General features: G+C 37.5%; 1 protein-coding gene across 1 annotated transcript in view; it reads right to left on the bottom strand.

Moving 5' to 3' along the window:
* Positions 1 to 14,909, bottom strand: part of XPO4 (exportin 4) — an 82,635-nt gene that overhangs the window by 26,425 nt on the left and 41,301 nt on the right. The window contains exons 7-9 of the mRNA XM_082047794.1: positions 7,084 to 7,196; positions 4,535 to 4,692; positions 4,079 to 4,253 (exon numbers count right to left, since the gene is read on the bottom strand). Coding sequence (XP_081903920.1) covers positions 4,079 to 4,253; positions 4,535 to 4,692; positions 7,084 to 7,196 — 446 coding nt within the window. The remainder of the gene's footprint in view (positions 1 to 4,078; positions 4,254 to 4,534; positions 4,693 to 7,083; positions 7,197 to 14,909) is intronic.

The following is a 14,909-nucleotide window of genomic DNA, read 5'->3' as shown; positions in this document are numbered from 1 at the left end:
TGTAAGATTGCACGTGTTCAAGAAACCCTATTACAGGCAGCCAGTTCTGATGATATGCAACTTCTCATTCTATGAACAAATAAAAACTGAGGAGAATTCCACAGAATAAGCTTGCACGTCCAATTGCTTAGTGCATTTTAACTGATGCTTCCTGGTTTTGGTTATTCATATGTGTTTCTACACAGCATATAACATTGCAAAAGGAAATAACATACCTGAAAAAATACAAAGTCTGGGGTTACAGGCAAACTAAAGAACACAGATAGCAAAGAGGACATTTCTTTTTAAAAGTATTATAATGCACCTATCACCTTTTTGATTTGATGCAAAAATTGAACTTTAGTAAACATATCCAACTTCAAATGATTTTGTGACTGGAAGGATAAACATGCTCCTAAAGCAGGATGTTTGTTTCTTCTAAGAAGCCTTCTCAAGTTTTAACCAAGAGGATTGATCACAAAAGTTACTTTGAGATAGCAGATCTTAGTAAAATGATTCCTTAATGAAATAAAGAGATATTAAGGCCTTAATCATGTTCCAGACAGAAAAATTCCTGACTTTCAGTGAAGTTACAAACACGGCTGGATGAACAGCCAAGGAAAAGAAAACACTGGCTGGATGACTGATGAACAGGGAAAACTGATATCACATTGGAAGCATTTCAAGATAGCATCACAGAATCATTTTATAACTGCAAAGTGGTCATATTTACAGAAGCTAAAATATGGGACACACTGATGCAAGTGTGAAAACAAAAGCTGAAGGAGAGAGGGAAAATTGTATTCAACACTAACATAAGCCACAAATTCAGGATGGACACCGCAAGGTCTTTTTAAAACTTGGCTAAAGGACATGCAAATTCATAGACAGTCATTCAATCCTGAAATATTTTGACAGGAATCCAGAGCATAAACCAATAAACAGATGTGTTCTTATGAACTCAAATCTATCAAATTCATTTATTTGAGGAGCTAATAGAGAAGCTAATGCCATGAAAAAAAAGTTTTCAACACTTTATGATATTCTCATAAAGAAGCTAGGATTAATAAGTACTTCATAAAGTATGTGCCCAAATAGTAGAAAGAGTTTGTCCTGAACAAATTGGGTTACAAAAGAACCTTAATAAAAATCCCCAATCCTTATTTCAGATTAGCTACAGCTGGGCTACCCGAGATGTCACACATGTAAAGTGACATGCTGCAGACTGGGGAGCTGAATCCTTCTGGTGGATTCAGCAGAAGCAACAGCAGAGCCCGGTTCAGCACTCAGATCTTATGGGGAGGCAAAATACAACCAGTGAAGTCAAAGAAAAAATGCTGAATTTCTCTAGTATGGGAAACAAAAAGAAAATTGGTACTTCTTCCTTCACAGTCTGCTGAGCCTCTGAAGACAGAACACTTTGAAACCCTGGCAAGCAGCAACAAGCTGGTAAGAGCTGGAAGCACAGCAGAGAGGACTAAATTCAGTGATCTCTCCCATCACATATTTTTTAAAAATACCATGAAACAGGAACAGTGCATTAAGATTCACTTTGATATAATTGATATATTTCTATGTGACTCTTCATCCAACATCTTGTTCATACTCTTCACTAATTCAGATGGACTACTTGATTTCTACTTCTGCAGAAGGGTTGGACAATCACCTTCTCTCCCATCCAGTGCTATTAAAGGAAGAGATCAGTGGTCCGACTTGCACCATGAACTAACCCCCAGCATTGCTGAAGCTTGCTGCCCTCCACCAGTGCAGCCATTCAGGAATATGCCCCAACAATTCAGCCAATCTCCCCAACCCCAACCGGCAGGTTTGAACAGGATGTTTGGATTGTGGGATTTCCATCCTTGGTTGAAAATCATTATTAGCTGCTTTGAAGTGGTTTGTGTATTATGGTTCAGAACCTCCCGATTTTGACAGTTTCCATAGCAGGTCTTCAGCTAAGTAGATCCCTTGTGCAATGTTCACATGAGCCATTCTGCTGGCATATGAATTGGCAGAAATATGGGGAAAACAAAGCTTATGGAGTATGCCTGCCTGCGTTCTCCTGCACTTCAGATTTCTGAAACGCAGGAATATTATCTCAGGACTCCACCGAGTCTAATGCAAACAGTATTTCATCTATCAAAACCTCTTAATGACAGCCAGCACATGAGCTCCCCGAAGGCATCACTACAACCAGTCTAAGCAAGCAGCTTGGGGAAGGCATTATCCATGGCTGGGACACTGCTAAGCCAAAAGATTGTCTTCAGGGATGCAAAGTAATATTTCTACAGGCACAGCACACTGTGTGTTTATGCCATCTGGATTGTCAGCCATAGGTTAAGTCTCAGCAGCACGCCTTACTGCTGACACACTCTCAAGGTGTAAGAAATTTTTTTTGAATGCCCACCACCACAGAATCCTGTATGATTCTGGAAACTGGGGAAACAGTGTGAAGTTGAGATATCTGTAAGAGCTGTGACAGAATGGAAGTGGTGAAAGTGTGATGTTTCTCTTTCCACAGAATGATTTAAAGTTACAAGGACAGTGAGAAAATTCTTAAAAGAAAAAAAATCTTGCACTCTTTCTGATGTTGCTGAATCTGAGAACATTTAAGTTTAATACTGAAAATACTTTCTTCACCAAAAACTATGGGATTATACAAGTATAGGCAGCTACAGTTTAATAGGCATAACTTAGCCCATCATTTCCAAAAAAACCTCTTTGTACCAGACAGTGGTACAAGCTCCCATAAGCTTTTGCTGAGAGATTAAGTGTTTTGAATAGTGTTATGTTGAGCACTGCTTTCATTAAACACGGTTATATATTCTAGATCTCAAGTAACAAGAAGGTAATCAAGGAAAAAACATCCCTTTAGTCCCTTTAATTTAAATGATAAGTATCTATGGTTTTGCTGAATCTTTTCTATAAAGGCTTCAGGAACATTCTCCTAAATGTCATGGTGAGCACCAGAACATCTGTTCAATGTTCTACTAAATAACCTAAAAAGCAGGACAAGTTTTGACCAATAGGGTTTGGAAAGCAGCTGTATTTTAGATTCTATATTTAATCATCAATTTCTCGATTAAGACATGAACACACTTGAAAGTTTAAGTGAGCACTGGGCTGAATGTAATACATTTTAACATTGCAAAGCCATGATCTAATCCTCTGCAATGAACGCTCATTAAACATACTTGTGATCTCAAAGAAACACACCCATCAACTTTTTAGCTAAATACTTTGATAATTATTTTCCAACTCAGGTAATTAAGCCCAGTCAAGATAACAAGACTGGCAAAATCTCATACTTTTTAATGATAATGGGGAAATACTGGCTAATATCTTGATAGTATCATTTTAAACCAATAGCTACTGCACCTACATAGCTCAAGTGCAACATTATTTGCCTTAATTCTTATGGTCATCTTTCTTTAAACTAGGTGTCCTTCATTTAGAAGCAGAAGATTTACTGACTATCCCAATTGCTCTTTAATGTTACAACCAAAGTTTGAAAGAAGTAAACAAACAAAAGAAAATCCTCTGAATTTGTGTGCTAGATTTGTATATAGAATTACCATTTGAATTGTGTCAGCAACGAAGGGATGATTTGAACAGCTTAGAAGCATGGGGTTAACACCAGACCTTAACAGAGACATTCCCTCAAAACAGAAGCTCCTGACTCACAACTCCTGAGAGCAGTTAATTTTCAGTGAGTGCATATGTTCTTATAACCATTAAGCTTTCAGGACTGTAGCTCGTTCGTTACCTACAACAGTTTTCAGAGAAGTCCTACAAGAGCAAGTCAGCAATATTTAAAGACTTTAGTATTTTAAAATTAATTTGTTCTTTTAAAAATGCAAATATGAAACGGATGCTTTAAAACAAAACAAATCTGAAAGATACACATGGTGTTAATTATGTTCATTATGCTGCTTGAAACAAAAAGAAAATCCTCTCAGATGAGCTTTCAGAAATATCTAGAAGAAAACCACTGAATTCACAACAGTTACTACTAAAACAGCCAAAATCTCACGTCGCTTATGCTTATCCCAAATAGAAACAAAAATAGACTACCTACTATTTGAAAGTGGATACTTACCACTTCTTCCAAGGCAGCACTTCTTCCAAAAGAACACGTGAGGTGCGCAAGGCAGTTAACAAATGAAGAGAAAAGTTCATTTGGAATGGCAGTTAAAATATTGCGAGGAAATACAGTTATCAGGTTGCTGATAATACTGGAAATTCCCACTGCTTCAGAGTCTTCTATTTCAATTCTATAGATAGAAATAGCAGTTAGTTTTTTGCCATTAAGAAAAATTGTAAAAGTGAATTGATTTATTGATTTTGTTGATACATTTTTCAATCAATATATCTATTTCATATTACTGAAGAAGCAACTACTTTAAACTGTCTTTTCTTAATTTCAGTAATCCAACAGTAAGCACAAATTATACCCAGAAATAAGCAAGCCATACCAGGTCTCCACACAGACACGCTGCACTCCAAACGAAAGATTAAAAGATGCCATCTAAATTTAGAGAGCAGGCATACATACCCATTGATCGTATTCAGTAATCCCTCAATGAAGTGTGCCAGGTAATCAACTTGTGAACCTTCGTCAGGAAAGACTGGCCCGTGCAAAGACGCCAGCTGTGCCAGACACTGTAATGAATCTTGGGCCATATCTGTATCTTCTCTGATTTTTCGATGTACCTTTCAGGACGTGAGATAGTTAATAATACAAGGAAAATAGGGTGTTCTTATAACAGTCACATGGCTCTCAATCCAAAAGAGCACACACCAAAAAAAGCTTACTATAACTTCCATTCAGTCTGAAACGCAAGGGTTTCTACAACTCTCTAAACCATAGCAAATGTCAAGATCGTGTCTCAGCTCAAGAAGACGCAAGCCTGGAATTAACTCACTGAAACTAACATTTAGTTAAGTCTCACCTACATGTTGAAATTGAACTGTATACTGAACGTTATGTCTTAAAGAGAGAAACAGATGCCAGCCAGTCAGACATACTGCTCCTTCTAAAAACAGCAATAATGACAGTCATCTCTATTATGCTAACTATGCCTAGGCTATGGAGTCTTGCTAAAGTTAGTCAACAAGTTCAATCAAGATTATATAGAAGCTTCTTTAGCAGAGGTAAACACTGAAGGCATATACAAAAAGGAATGCATCACTTCCTTGGCAACACCTTACATTATACAAGGCCAACAATAATCTTCCTGCATTTCTGTGAACTGCTATGTCATTACTTCTGCTGCTGAGACTTTCTAGAGTCAAATCTTACTATTTCAGGAATCATATTCTCACATACTTATTTATCAAGTATGGATATAAAGAATTTTCTTATGCTAATGCCACCTATTTTTCACATAATATTTGCTGAATAAATAAATACAGGGTAGCTTTTTCATCCAGAAGCAAACTTAGTTAAATTATTTCAGCAATATTATAAAGTTATTACACAGTCAAAACACTGACCGTTTCTCTGTGGCGTTACAGGTGCAATTTCACCCAACTCATAACTAGTTGGATTAGCTGCACAGTTAATCTCTGAAAGACCAAACTCGCAGAAGAAACAAACCCCTCAACAGAAATGCCCCTCCTAATAGACGTCCCACACTAGGCTGAGATTAACATGGCAGTCCTGCCAACTTCTGCAAGGTTCTTAAAATTTCTCACATCGGATAAATGAAAATAAATTGCTACCGTTCACTTACATTACTTCAAATAGTAAACTAATACTACAAGCCTCAACCATTGCAAATCGGGCATCTAAAACCAAAGCTGACAGTATGCTGCCCTGGCAAGCTCTCACTCAAAAATAATCCAACACAGGCAGGTTTTGGTTAGTATTAAATAAAATGCAAAAGTATTAAGATAATTCTGCATGTTATTCAAAACATTATTCTTACAATGAAGAAGAATTATAAACCAACTAAAGAAACAGATATCTGACTCGGAGAACTTCATGCTATAAAACGAGGAAGGGTTAATATGTAAGCCAAAAAGTTATTTGCATGTAGAGGTTCACAGCTGACAGTAGCAACTGTCTGGATAGTCTAGACAGCTGTTCAGATTGTGTGTAGCTGCTAAGAGTTCTGGCAGTGATTTTTTTTCGCCTTTTCAAAACTGCTGGAACAGACAAACTTGCAGTAAAAAAAAAAAAAATCTAATGTATCAAAAAATCCTATAAAGGAAGGACATGTATCCAAGCACATATCAGGTTACTCTCAAGCAGCACTGCAGAGTTATATTTACTTTGTGTAGTAGAGACTTTATCCAAGTTTTGAGCACATTATCTCTTTGCTTTGCAAAAATGAAAATAGCCTGATAATGCTGAATTTTCAGGTCCCAAGAGATGCAACATAAGATAAACATAGTAAACAAATTTATAAGCCAATATATGTTGTTGCTGCAGTAACTTCTAGCTGAGCAAAGACCACTAACTTCTCCCTCCAACAGTGGCAGAAAGAAAACAATACTAATTTTATCCACTCTTAATATAATGAGGTTTTTAAGCTACAGAAATTGAATATTATATTCTCCTAACCCAACTCTACCTCTTTCCCATCCCTCCTAACTTCATCTATTTTAACTTGTTTGGATTTACCTTCTGCTGAGAAAAGAAATGCAGGATTCTCTAGGCTGAAACTGGCTAGAAAACTGCAATTACGTTACTTATTTTCAGCTGTTCTGTTGAGCAAATGCTTTAAGATCAGCAAACCCACACTGTTCATTTGATCTTTTTCAAGAGCCATCACACCGTATCTGAAACATTCTGCTACTGCTCACCACATTCGTTTTCATTTGATGAATACATGGTCCAACAGTATTAAATGCATAAAAGTTTAGATAACTACACACCTTTCTTCTTTTGTTAATGGTCATCAATTTGAGGCAATTTGTAGGCAAAATACATATTCAGAAACCTAGGAAAAATATTTCTGTTTGCTTTGATAAGCTAGCTGAAGGTAACAGAATCAGTCCTACCTGATGCAAAGGAAGAGTCCAAGAACACAGTTTTAGAACAGGAAGGAGCTGCTTTCCCTGTGGTCTGGACTACGAAAGTTGAAGAAAGAAACTTACTGTAAAGAAAAGCTCCATAACTCTGCTGTCCAGGAGGGTCTCACGCCAGGATTCTGTTGGCTTTAGCATCACATTTTGTGAGGATTCAAACATAGCTATATAATGTCTGCCCAGTTATCTGGTGTCAAGGTCAACAATAACATTCCTACTTGGCTTTAAAAAAATCCTAGATACAACAGGATCCATTCAGAAAGAATGTAATGGAAACAAACTTTAAGCCTCTTCACATACACAGCATAATTCATGCATGAGGCCAAGGAATAAAAGGTATTAAGTATTGAAAAAAAGAATGCTCCAGGAATGTTAGATAACAGTTTGATCATAATTATGAGACATACCATAGTGATACGATCACTTTGATAACCAGGGTGTCTAATGTGACACAGCGAGAAGGGAAAAAAGCAACCGCAATTAACAGGTGTTAAAATTTATGCAAAATGGGAAATCATTTCCTAAAAAATTTTCCTGGCAGCTTTTAAAAAGGCCTTACGATAGCTAAAGATAGCTCATTGAAATCTATATCCTATTTTTCTAAATAGCCAGATATGCATCACAGAATGCAGATATGTTATCCCTGCATTAATCTACATTTTTTAATCGCACTGTGAAGAACAAAAGCATAAGGCACCACAAAGCATCGTCACATTAAACACATGTGTAGGAGACGCACAAGAAGAATGCGCACACCATGAAGCCAGGATATTGCTGCACTCAATTCTTACCACTTGTTTTGGTGTAACTTAATTTACAAAATTCGGCAAATGCTCTAGTACAGAAAGAACAGACACATGAGCAAAAACATTTAAAGAGGCAGGTTACATTCCTCTTCAGTCTGATCATGCAGAAGAGTGTTTATCAAACATTTTTGAATGTGCTTTTTTCTACGACACCCCCCAATCCAAGTAGTAGTAGTAAAACCGTGTTAACTCAGCAACTTGCATTTTCATTTGTCTCTTTTAAACCCTTTGTATCCTCTCTGATCTCTTTCTAACCCAACCACCAGAATAAGTAACAGCATGCTCAGCTGCATGTAACTGACTTATTTGTAATGAACTGCATTAACTGTTGCACTGTAAGTCATCAGGTATTATAAAAAACATGTGTCACAAAGTATTTGTATGTCTAGAGAAAATAAATTTCACAATGGTATCATTTGAAAGCAGATCCCTTAACTTCTGAAGCAAATATCTAGCTTAATAAGAACGACTGTGGCACAAGGCAGAACACACAATTTTAGTTTATTTACACTTGCCTTCTGAGTTCTGCCAAAACCAGAAATTCCTAACACCGCTGTGCAGAACCGCATTCCAAAAAAGCAACATTTTCCAGAGCAAAGTACCATGTGGACCTTCACTGGTGGTATGTGTCCAGAACTGGTGTCAGCACATTATCATGCATAAGAACAACCAGGGATTTTCACATTAGTGCAAAACAAAACCAGTTTCACCATTTTCAAAATTATCCATGTGTGCTGAACCATACTAGATGTGCATTATTTCAGATGGGGAAAAACTAAAAATCACAAATTGTCCGTTTTAGTTCCATCTGAAATACAGTTGTCATTTAAATGATCAAAAATCCTTCAGTTCTCCCAGATTAAAAAAAAAAAAATACAGGCATGGAATTATCACATGCAAACACACTTTATCAGGAGTAATATTACAAATAAAAACTAACTTTATCTGACAAATTAAACTATATTTTTTTTCCTTTTCATTTGGAATGTTTTAGAAAAAATGGTATTTAAAAATTGTCCTTGACAAGAGTGTGCTTTGCTATAACTCTCCAATAAACAATTGGCTTGGAAATATGTGTGAAAGATGATCATAGATACATTATCAATCTCTGAAAATCAATTTGCTGTTCACTAGGTGGAGTCTACAGATAGGACCAGCTCCATAACACTTTTCACATGGAATGAAAGAAGGGCTAGTTTGCTGTCACTATTTTAACAAGCCTCAGTATTTAGCAGCCCTATCCTGTTATTTTTAGTACTCTTTCTCACACTAATGGACTGATGACACATCTGACTATAGCAGATTTGTGGGTAAAATATTTGTTAGCTGGACAATACAAATTATGCCTGAACCTATCATGGAGATCTTACACCGGTTTTCCGTCACATACTAGATGTATGCAAAATTTAGTGGAAGTTGGCTGTGGAGATGCTTGCTGCCATGAAATACCTCAACTTATCCTGTGCTGTGGTTCAGCCTTATTAGCAGCAGCCCAGTTATGCCAGATCTGAAAAAAATGGCACTAAATTATCTAGGACATGGGTGCACATAGGACAAATGCAGTCTTCATCATCAAAATTAATTTATTCATCAATACTTATGGGGGAACAAAACGGGACTAGCACAATGTAGAGCTTTGATAAGCATAGATCCATCCACTGTGACATCCCGGAGGGTTTGTTTTTGTTTGTTTCCAATTTTACTGAAGAATGAGTAACTCTTATTACAGTTCACTTTGAATGACACAGAAATCCAAGGTAGGAAACAGCTACCAGAAACAGAGCAACACTTCATCCAGCTCACAAAACTTGGGAAACTGACTCCTACACAGACCAGAAACTTCTGCTTGAAGCAGAACAGATTATTCAATAACATGTACCAAACTCTGCTGAGAAGCATAAGAATATAACTAGATGCCTCCATGTATGACAAGGATCATACATTCACTAATTAGTGCCTGGTGAGGAAGAGGAAAATACCATAATGTTTAAGACAGATTTTCTTATATCTCTGCCTAAATTTACGTACGTAGCTCCACGCTTGTTTTTGTTTCATGAGCTGGAGAAATAAGAGTAATCTTTTTTTAAATTATAAATTTGGAATTTTAAAATTGTTATTTGTAAAAAAAAAATATACATTTATATATATATATATAGAGAGAGAGGGAGAGAGAGAGAGAGAGAGAGAGATGCTTCTTGGAGGAATATATTAAACCAAGAAAATTAAAGATAAATAAATGTCTAGTTTTCCTCCCACTCTTTGCCTCTGTTCCAGGAAGGGACTGATGGGTCAAGATGAGTATCAAAATATTTCATATCCTAAGGCAGCCACAAGGGATTATAACATTTCACTTTAGGACTTCCCACAAAGTCCAGTGTCTGAGAATAGATCCCACAGTCTTTTTCTTACAAGGCAAGGTTTGCTCTTCCACAAAGCAGTAAACTAGGAACTCAAAAATCAAAGCTGAGATTTCTTCTGCCAGGCCCCTAATTCACAAATTTGTCTACAGGAGTGAAGAACAACTCTGAAATGGTGGGAAAACTCCTAGAATGCTAAGGCTCAAATATCTTCCTCAAAAGTTATTTTAACCACTCTACCTTTGCTGTTTGGAACACTTCTAGAGAGCTTTGTGTCAGTCTTAGACTTCTATTTTACTAACAAAAAACTGCATTAGAAAAGTAACTGCTTGTAAATCTGCCGTCCAGTGTTATAATGCTAACATACTGGTTTTTTTTGCATTTTTAAGACCTCCTGTGGCTTGCTAGCTAATCAGCCTAGCACATGCCATGAGTCTAGGAGCAACTGTCCGGAACTGATGCAGAGGCTTGCTGCCCCCTATGGAGAAATGCTCCACAAGCCCTTCTATAACCTACACTCTCAGCAAACATGCCCAGCTTTCAGGAGAAGGTACGTAGCTTAAATATTTAATTATGAAACACAAGTATTCTTAACTGTCACAAGAATGAAACAACTATTTTGTGTTGGAGACACTGGACTCAGATTGCAGCAAAAAGCATAGGAAGTGTAGGAAGACCCAACCTAATTTTAAACCTGTCCTGTTCCGGAGCCGCCGGCAGTGCAGCCAGGCCAGTGCCAAGCCTCATGTTGACCACTCAAGTAGATTCTGCAGCTCCTGCTACATTTTGCTGCCATGGTTCTACAGCTAATAGCACCAAGCTAATCGCTTTAAGCCCAACTTACACTTAAAGCACCTATGCAGAAGAGACCACCATGCAGATGCAGGCCAAGAGTCCCTCCTTTCCACTACACTGGCTGCCATCTGGGAAGCTGATGACAAAGCACTGCAAAACTGGAAACTAAAAGCCATTGGGGCAAGAGAGCAGAAGAGGAAAAAACCTACATATTTCATCAGTTCTCCTTCATAAAAAGGGTCACTACTAGTCTTTTTTCCTCTTCTGATATTAATGCTTTTGAGATGTCCTTACATTGCAAACTGATTTCAAAAATCACTCAGGAAAACCTGAATGATGAAACACTAATTGTTAAAAAGTTCAATATCAATACAAACATCTTTAGTGCAATTATGACCAAATTCAGGTGTTCTATCAATCTTCATTCTGTCAATCTGGGTTTTGCTCAACTTTTTAAGAACAAAGTTGCAAGAAAGGATTGTCAAGAAAACACACAGCACCCTAGAAGTAATTTCTAAACATAAGGGATTTCCAAGTCAGGTTAGTTTTCACTTAAGAGTGACAAGTAAAACGCAGCTCTCTCTTAAATACAGCTATTTTAGTTACACTGAATTTTTCTTTATATCCCAAAAATAGCCAAGATAGTACCTCAACCCTTCATCTTTCAGATAAGGTCAGATTGCTGTAGTAAATTCAGGATAATCCCAGGCTGCTAACAAACATAGGGCCTAAGGAGAGCAGCCTTGCTGCTGAAGGAAACCTGTGCTGTTGGTCCTTGGTACAGTTTCAATCATTTCTGTAGCTGCGAACAAACTGAACTGGGGACCTCAGTCTACTGACTATAAGTTTTCAGCCAGGTGGTTCCCTGCTCAGTATTATGCTCACGGGAGGTGCTAAGGCAGGATGCTTATTCAGCAGCAACTCCAACTCAAATCATTCCTCAAAACAAACCTCAAGTTTTCTGGAGCATTCTGTATGTTTTTCATGCACTTCCACTACACAGAACAGATGCTACCAATCTGGGCTGGACCAAGTTCAGATCTTGAAAGTCTGCTGAACTATATGGTTCACAGGATCTCCCAGAAAGGTGTCTCATTCTGGCTTGAGGTTTAAAAGACATTTTCAAAACAGATATGAAGAGCTTGTTCCTCTAACTGTGTGGCCAAGGAACACACATACCTAAAAGAAAAGTTTTCAGATCAGACAAAATCTTCAGTCAGTTCATCCAATTGCCATCACACCATTATTTCAATGGAACACCAACAATGCACATTTGTGGAGTGCATCCCGCTAGGTTTACGTAACCTGTATTTTAAATCCAATTCCCTATGCTACATTCACTTGAACATTTGCCAGCTTGCCTCGAAGCAAGCAGAGGCACCAAATCCAAAACAAGAACTAAAGCTCAAGTTCCTCTTTATTCTCATATGATACTCTATATACTAATGAATAAGGGATAAATAGTTCAATGACAGCTCGTAATGACAGATAATAGACACCTTTTTGTAGATGGGAGACAGCTGGACAAAAATATTGTGTTCTGTTTAAGAACTTTTGCATCTGAGGACATTCATTCAAAGTCCATTAGAATGTGGCTGCCAAGAACAGATAAACCCCAAAGTCAAGAAGAAGTGAGAAACATCTCTGGAAGTAAAAGAATATAAATTATAATTACATCCTGACTCCACAGGATGTAATATATGTCCATATCAAGCTGCAGTAAAGCCCAACAACATTCAGCTCCTTAACTGGAGACTTTGGACACTGACAGTGTACTAGGAGTGAGATCCCTGCCCGCGCTCTTGTAAAGGAGAGAGCTGTACCTCTTAATACTGATCACTCGCACCTTCTTAATTAGTAAAAACATTAATGTAAGAAAAAATTCAGTTAAAGCTAGTTCCATCCAAGTAAGCAATATTTAATAGTGCTGTAACAGCACTGAAAAAAGAAACTACAGAAGTCAACATGCCAAAACAGACTGCCATAGGTATCCTATGTTATTGTCATTTCCAACAGTTCTGCCAAAAACCTCTGAAGCATCCGCAAACACCAGATGAACTAATAACCTTGAGGCAACAGATAAAAATAACAATAGATCATGGCCTGTGTGTTAGAAAATGAAATGGAAGAAACTGCACATGACTGAAAGGAAGCCCTTCCTACTGCAGGCACCACATCCCAAGACATTAAAAAACTGAGTCCAAACCCAAAAGTGCATATGTCCCAGCCTCTCTTCTTTTGTTGCTCCGATGAAACCACTATTCCAGAACGCATCTTTCATGCCAGCTCTTCTTGCTAGCAATAGACAGAGACTTAATACAACTCTTCTGTTATAATGGGTGCCAGCACTGTTCATTTAACAATGCAACATATACTGGTATCCTGTAACAGCACTAGGACTCTTGAGAAGTTATATGTTTTGATGTAATTCTTGCAACTTAGTGATTTAAATAGTGTGCCTCTTGGTGATGGTCTCTGTAGAGTTAATGCACATTTATGCCACTGCCTTTTTTTGGAGATAGAAGAATCTTGCTAAACATTATATACAAATACTGCAGCTACTGTTATGCTGTAGGGAATACTGAGAAACAATACTATCTTGCCAGGGGAAATACCAACTAAAGGAAAAAAACCACACATCTGTGGATACAATGGATCGTTTTACTCCATGCTTCAAGTATTAAATTTATGCCCATTGTTTTAGCATATGTACTGTCAAGGTTTAGAAAGAGGATACCAAAAGGACACCAACTGATCAATCAACACAGCAATTCCTATGTTCTCATGTAATGTGCTACCTATTTAGAAACTGTAACCAAGTTAAGTTCCACTGTTCATGGGCCAGCAATCAACAGTTACTTTAAAACCAGTCTTCTGAGGGAAGATATTTATGCCACGATATAATCAACATGGTGCTGTAAACCCCAATACTTCTATAAGGATGATTAAAGCCATTCCAGCTTCTGTGGAAACTGGTTGCTATTAATATTATAGAGGGGAGAGACCCAAGCTGGTGCTATAATTCTTACAGCAAAAATAAATGTCCAGCAGTAGAAAACAAAAAGATGGTATCAAGTGGAGCAGAAGTCATGAAAAGATTTGAAATAGAGTCACGTAAGAGCGCTTGTGCTGGTTCAGACTAAATGTGCATCTGATCTCCAGAAGGGCCAGAATTTGTTTAAGAGCTGTAGTACCTCAAGTAGGCCAAATAGCAGAAACCACCCGTAACCTTAAGCAGCAGTATGGCTTGCATAGCTATTTCAGTTAACACTTATTTACTAGCATCTATAGACTAAACCACTTATTATACAGTTACAAACAAAAGCTGGAACTCCCAAGACTTCGCATCTTGCTTGTATGTATCCAACTCTGCCACTGCAAACCTTAGCCTAGGATAAAGTGCTCATGAAGAACTAGAGCCTTCACTTTCAAGCCGTAACAACATAAGTATTTGGGACTACGTCAGAGGTTTGCAGAGAGCAAGACTACAATTCAGAAGGAACCACCTCTACCCATCACACCACAAGAGCATTTCCTCTCTATTTAAGATTACAACTGAGGAAAAAAAACCACTGTTCACAGATTATTTGATTTCTCACAAATCCCAAGTCCACTTCTAAAACTTTTATAAGATGGAATAATTTAACACCAGTCTCAGTCCTGTACGTACATGCACTAAAACCTCTCTGGACTCCTACCAAATCATTTCAGTGATTAATAGGAGTCAGATATTTACTTTTAATCCATGGCATCTTATATAAAGACAGTATAACTGGCATTCTGCTTTGCAGATGTGTATATCCAGTTTCAAATAAATTTCACTTTTGCTGCCCACTGCATAAGGAACAGAATCAAAGACAACAGATATCGCCGTCTGGAAAGCAAACAGAATAATTTACAGTGGATTTGAGGGCAACATCCAGATTCTTGCAGTATG

This window comes from Streptopelia decaocto (genome assembly GCF_964273445.1).
Source record: "Streptopelia decaocto genome assembly, chromosome: 1".
Taxonomy (NCBI): Eukaryota; Metazoa; Chordata; class Aves; order Columbiformes; family Columbidae; genus Streptopelia; species Streptopelia decaocto.
The sequence above is the reverse complement of the archived record's forward strand: the minus strand, read 5'-3'. Positions and strand labels throughout refer to the sequence as shown.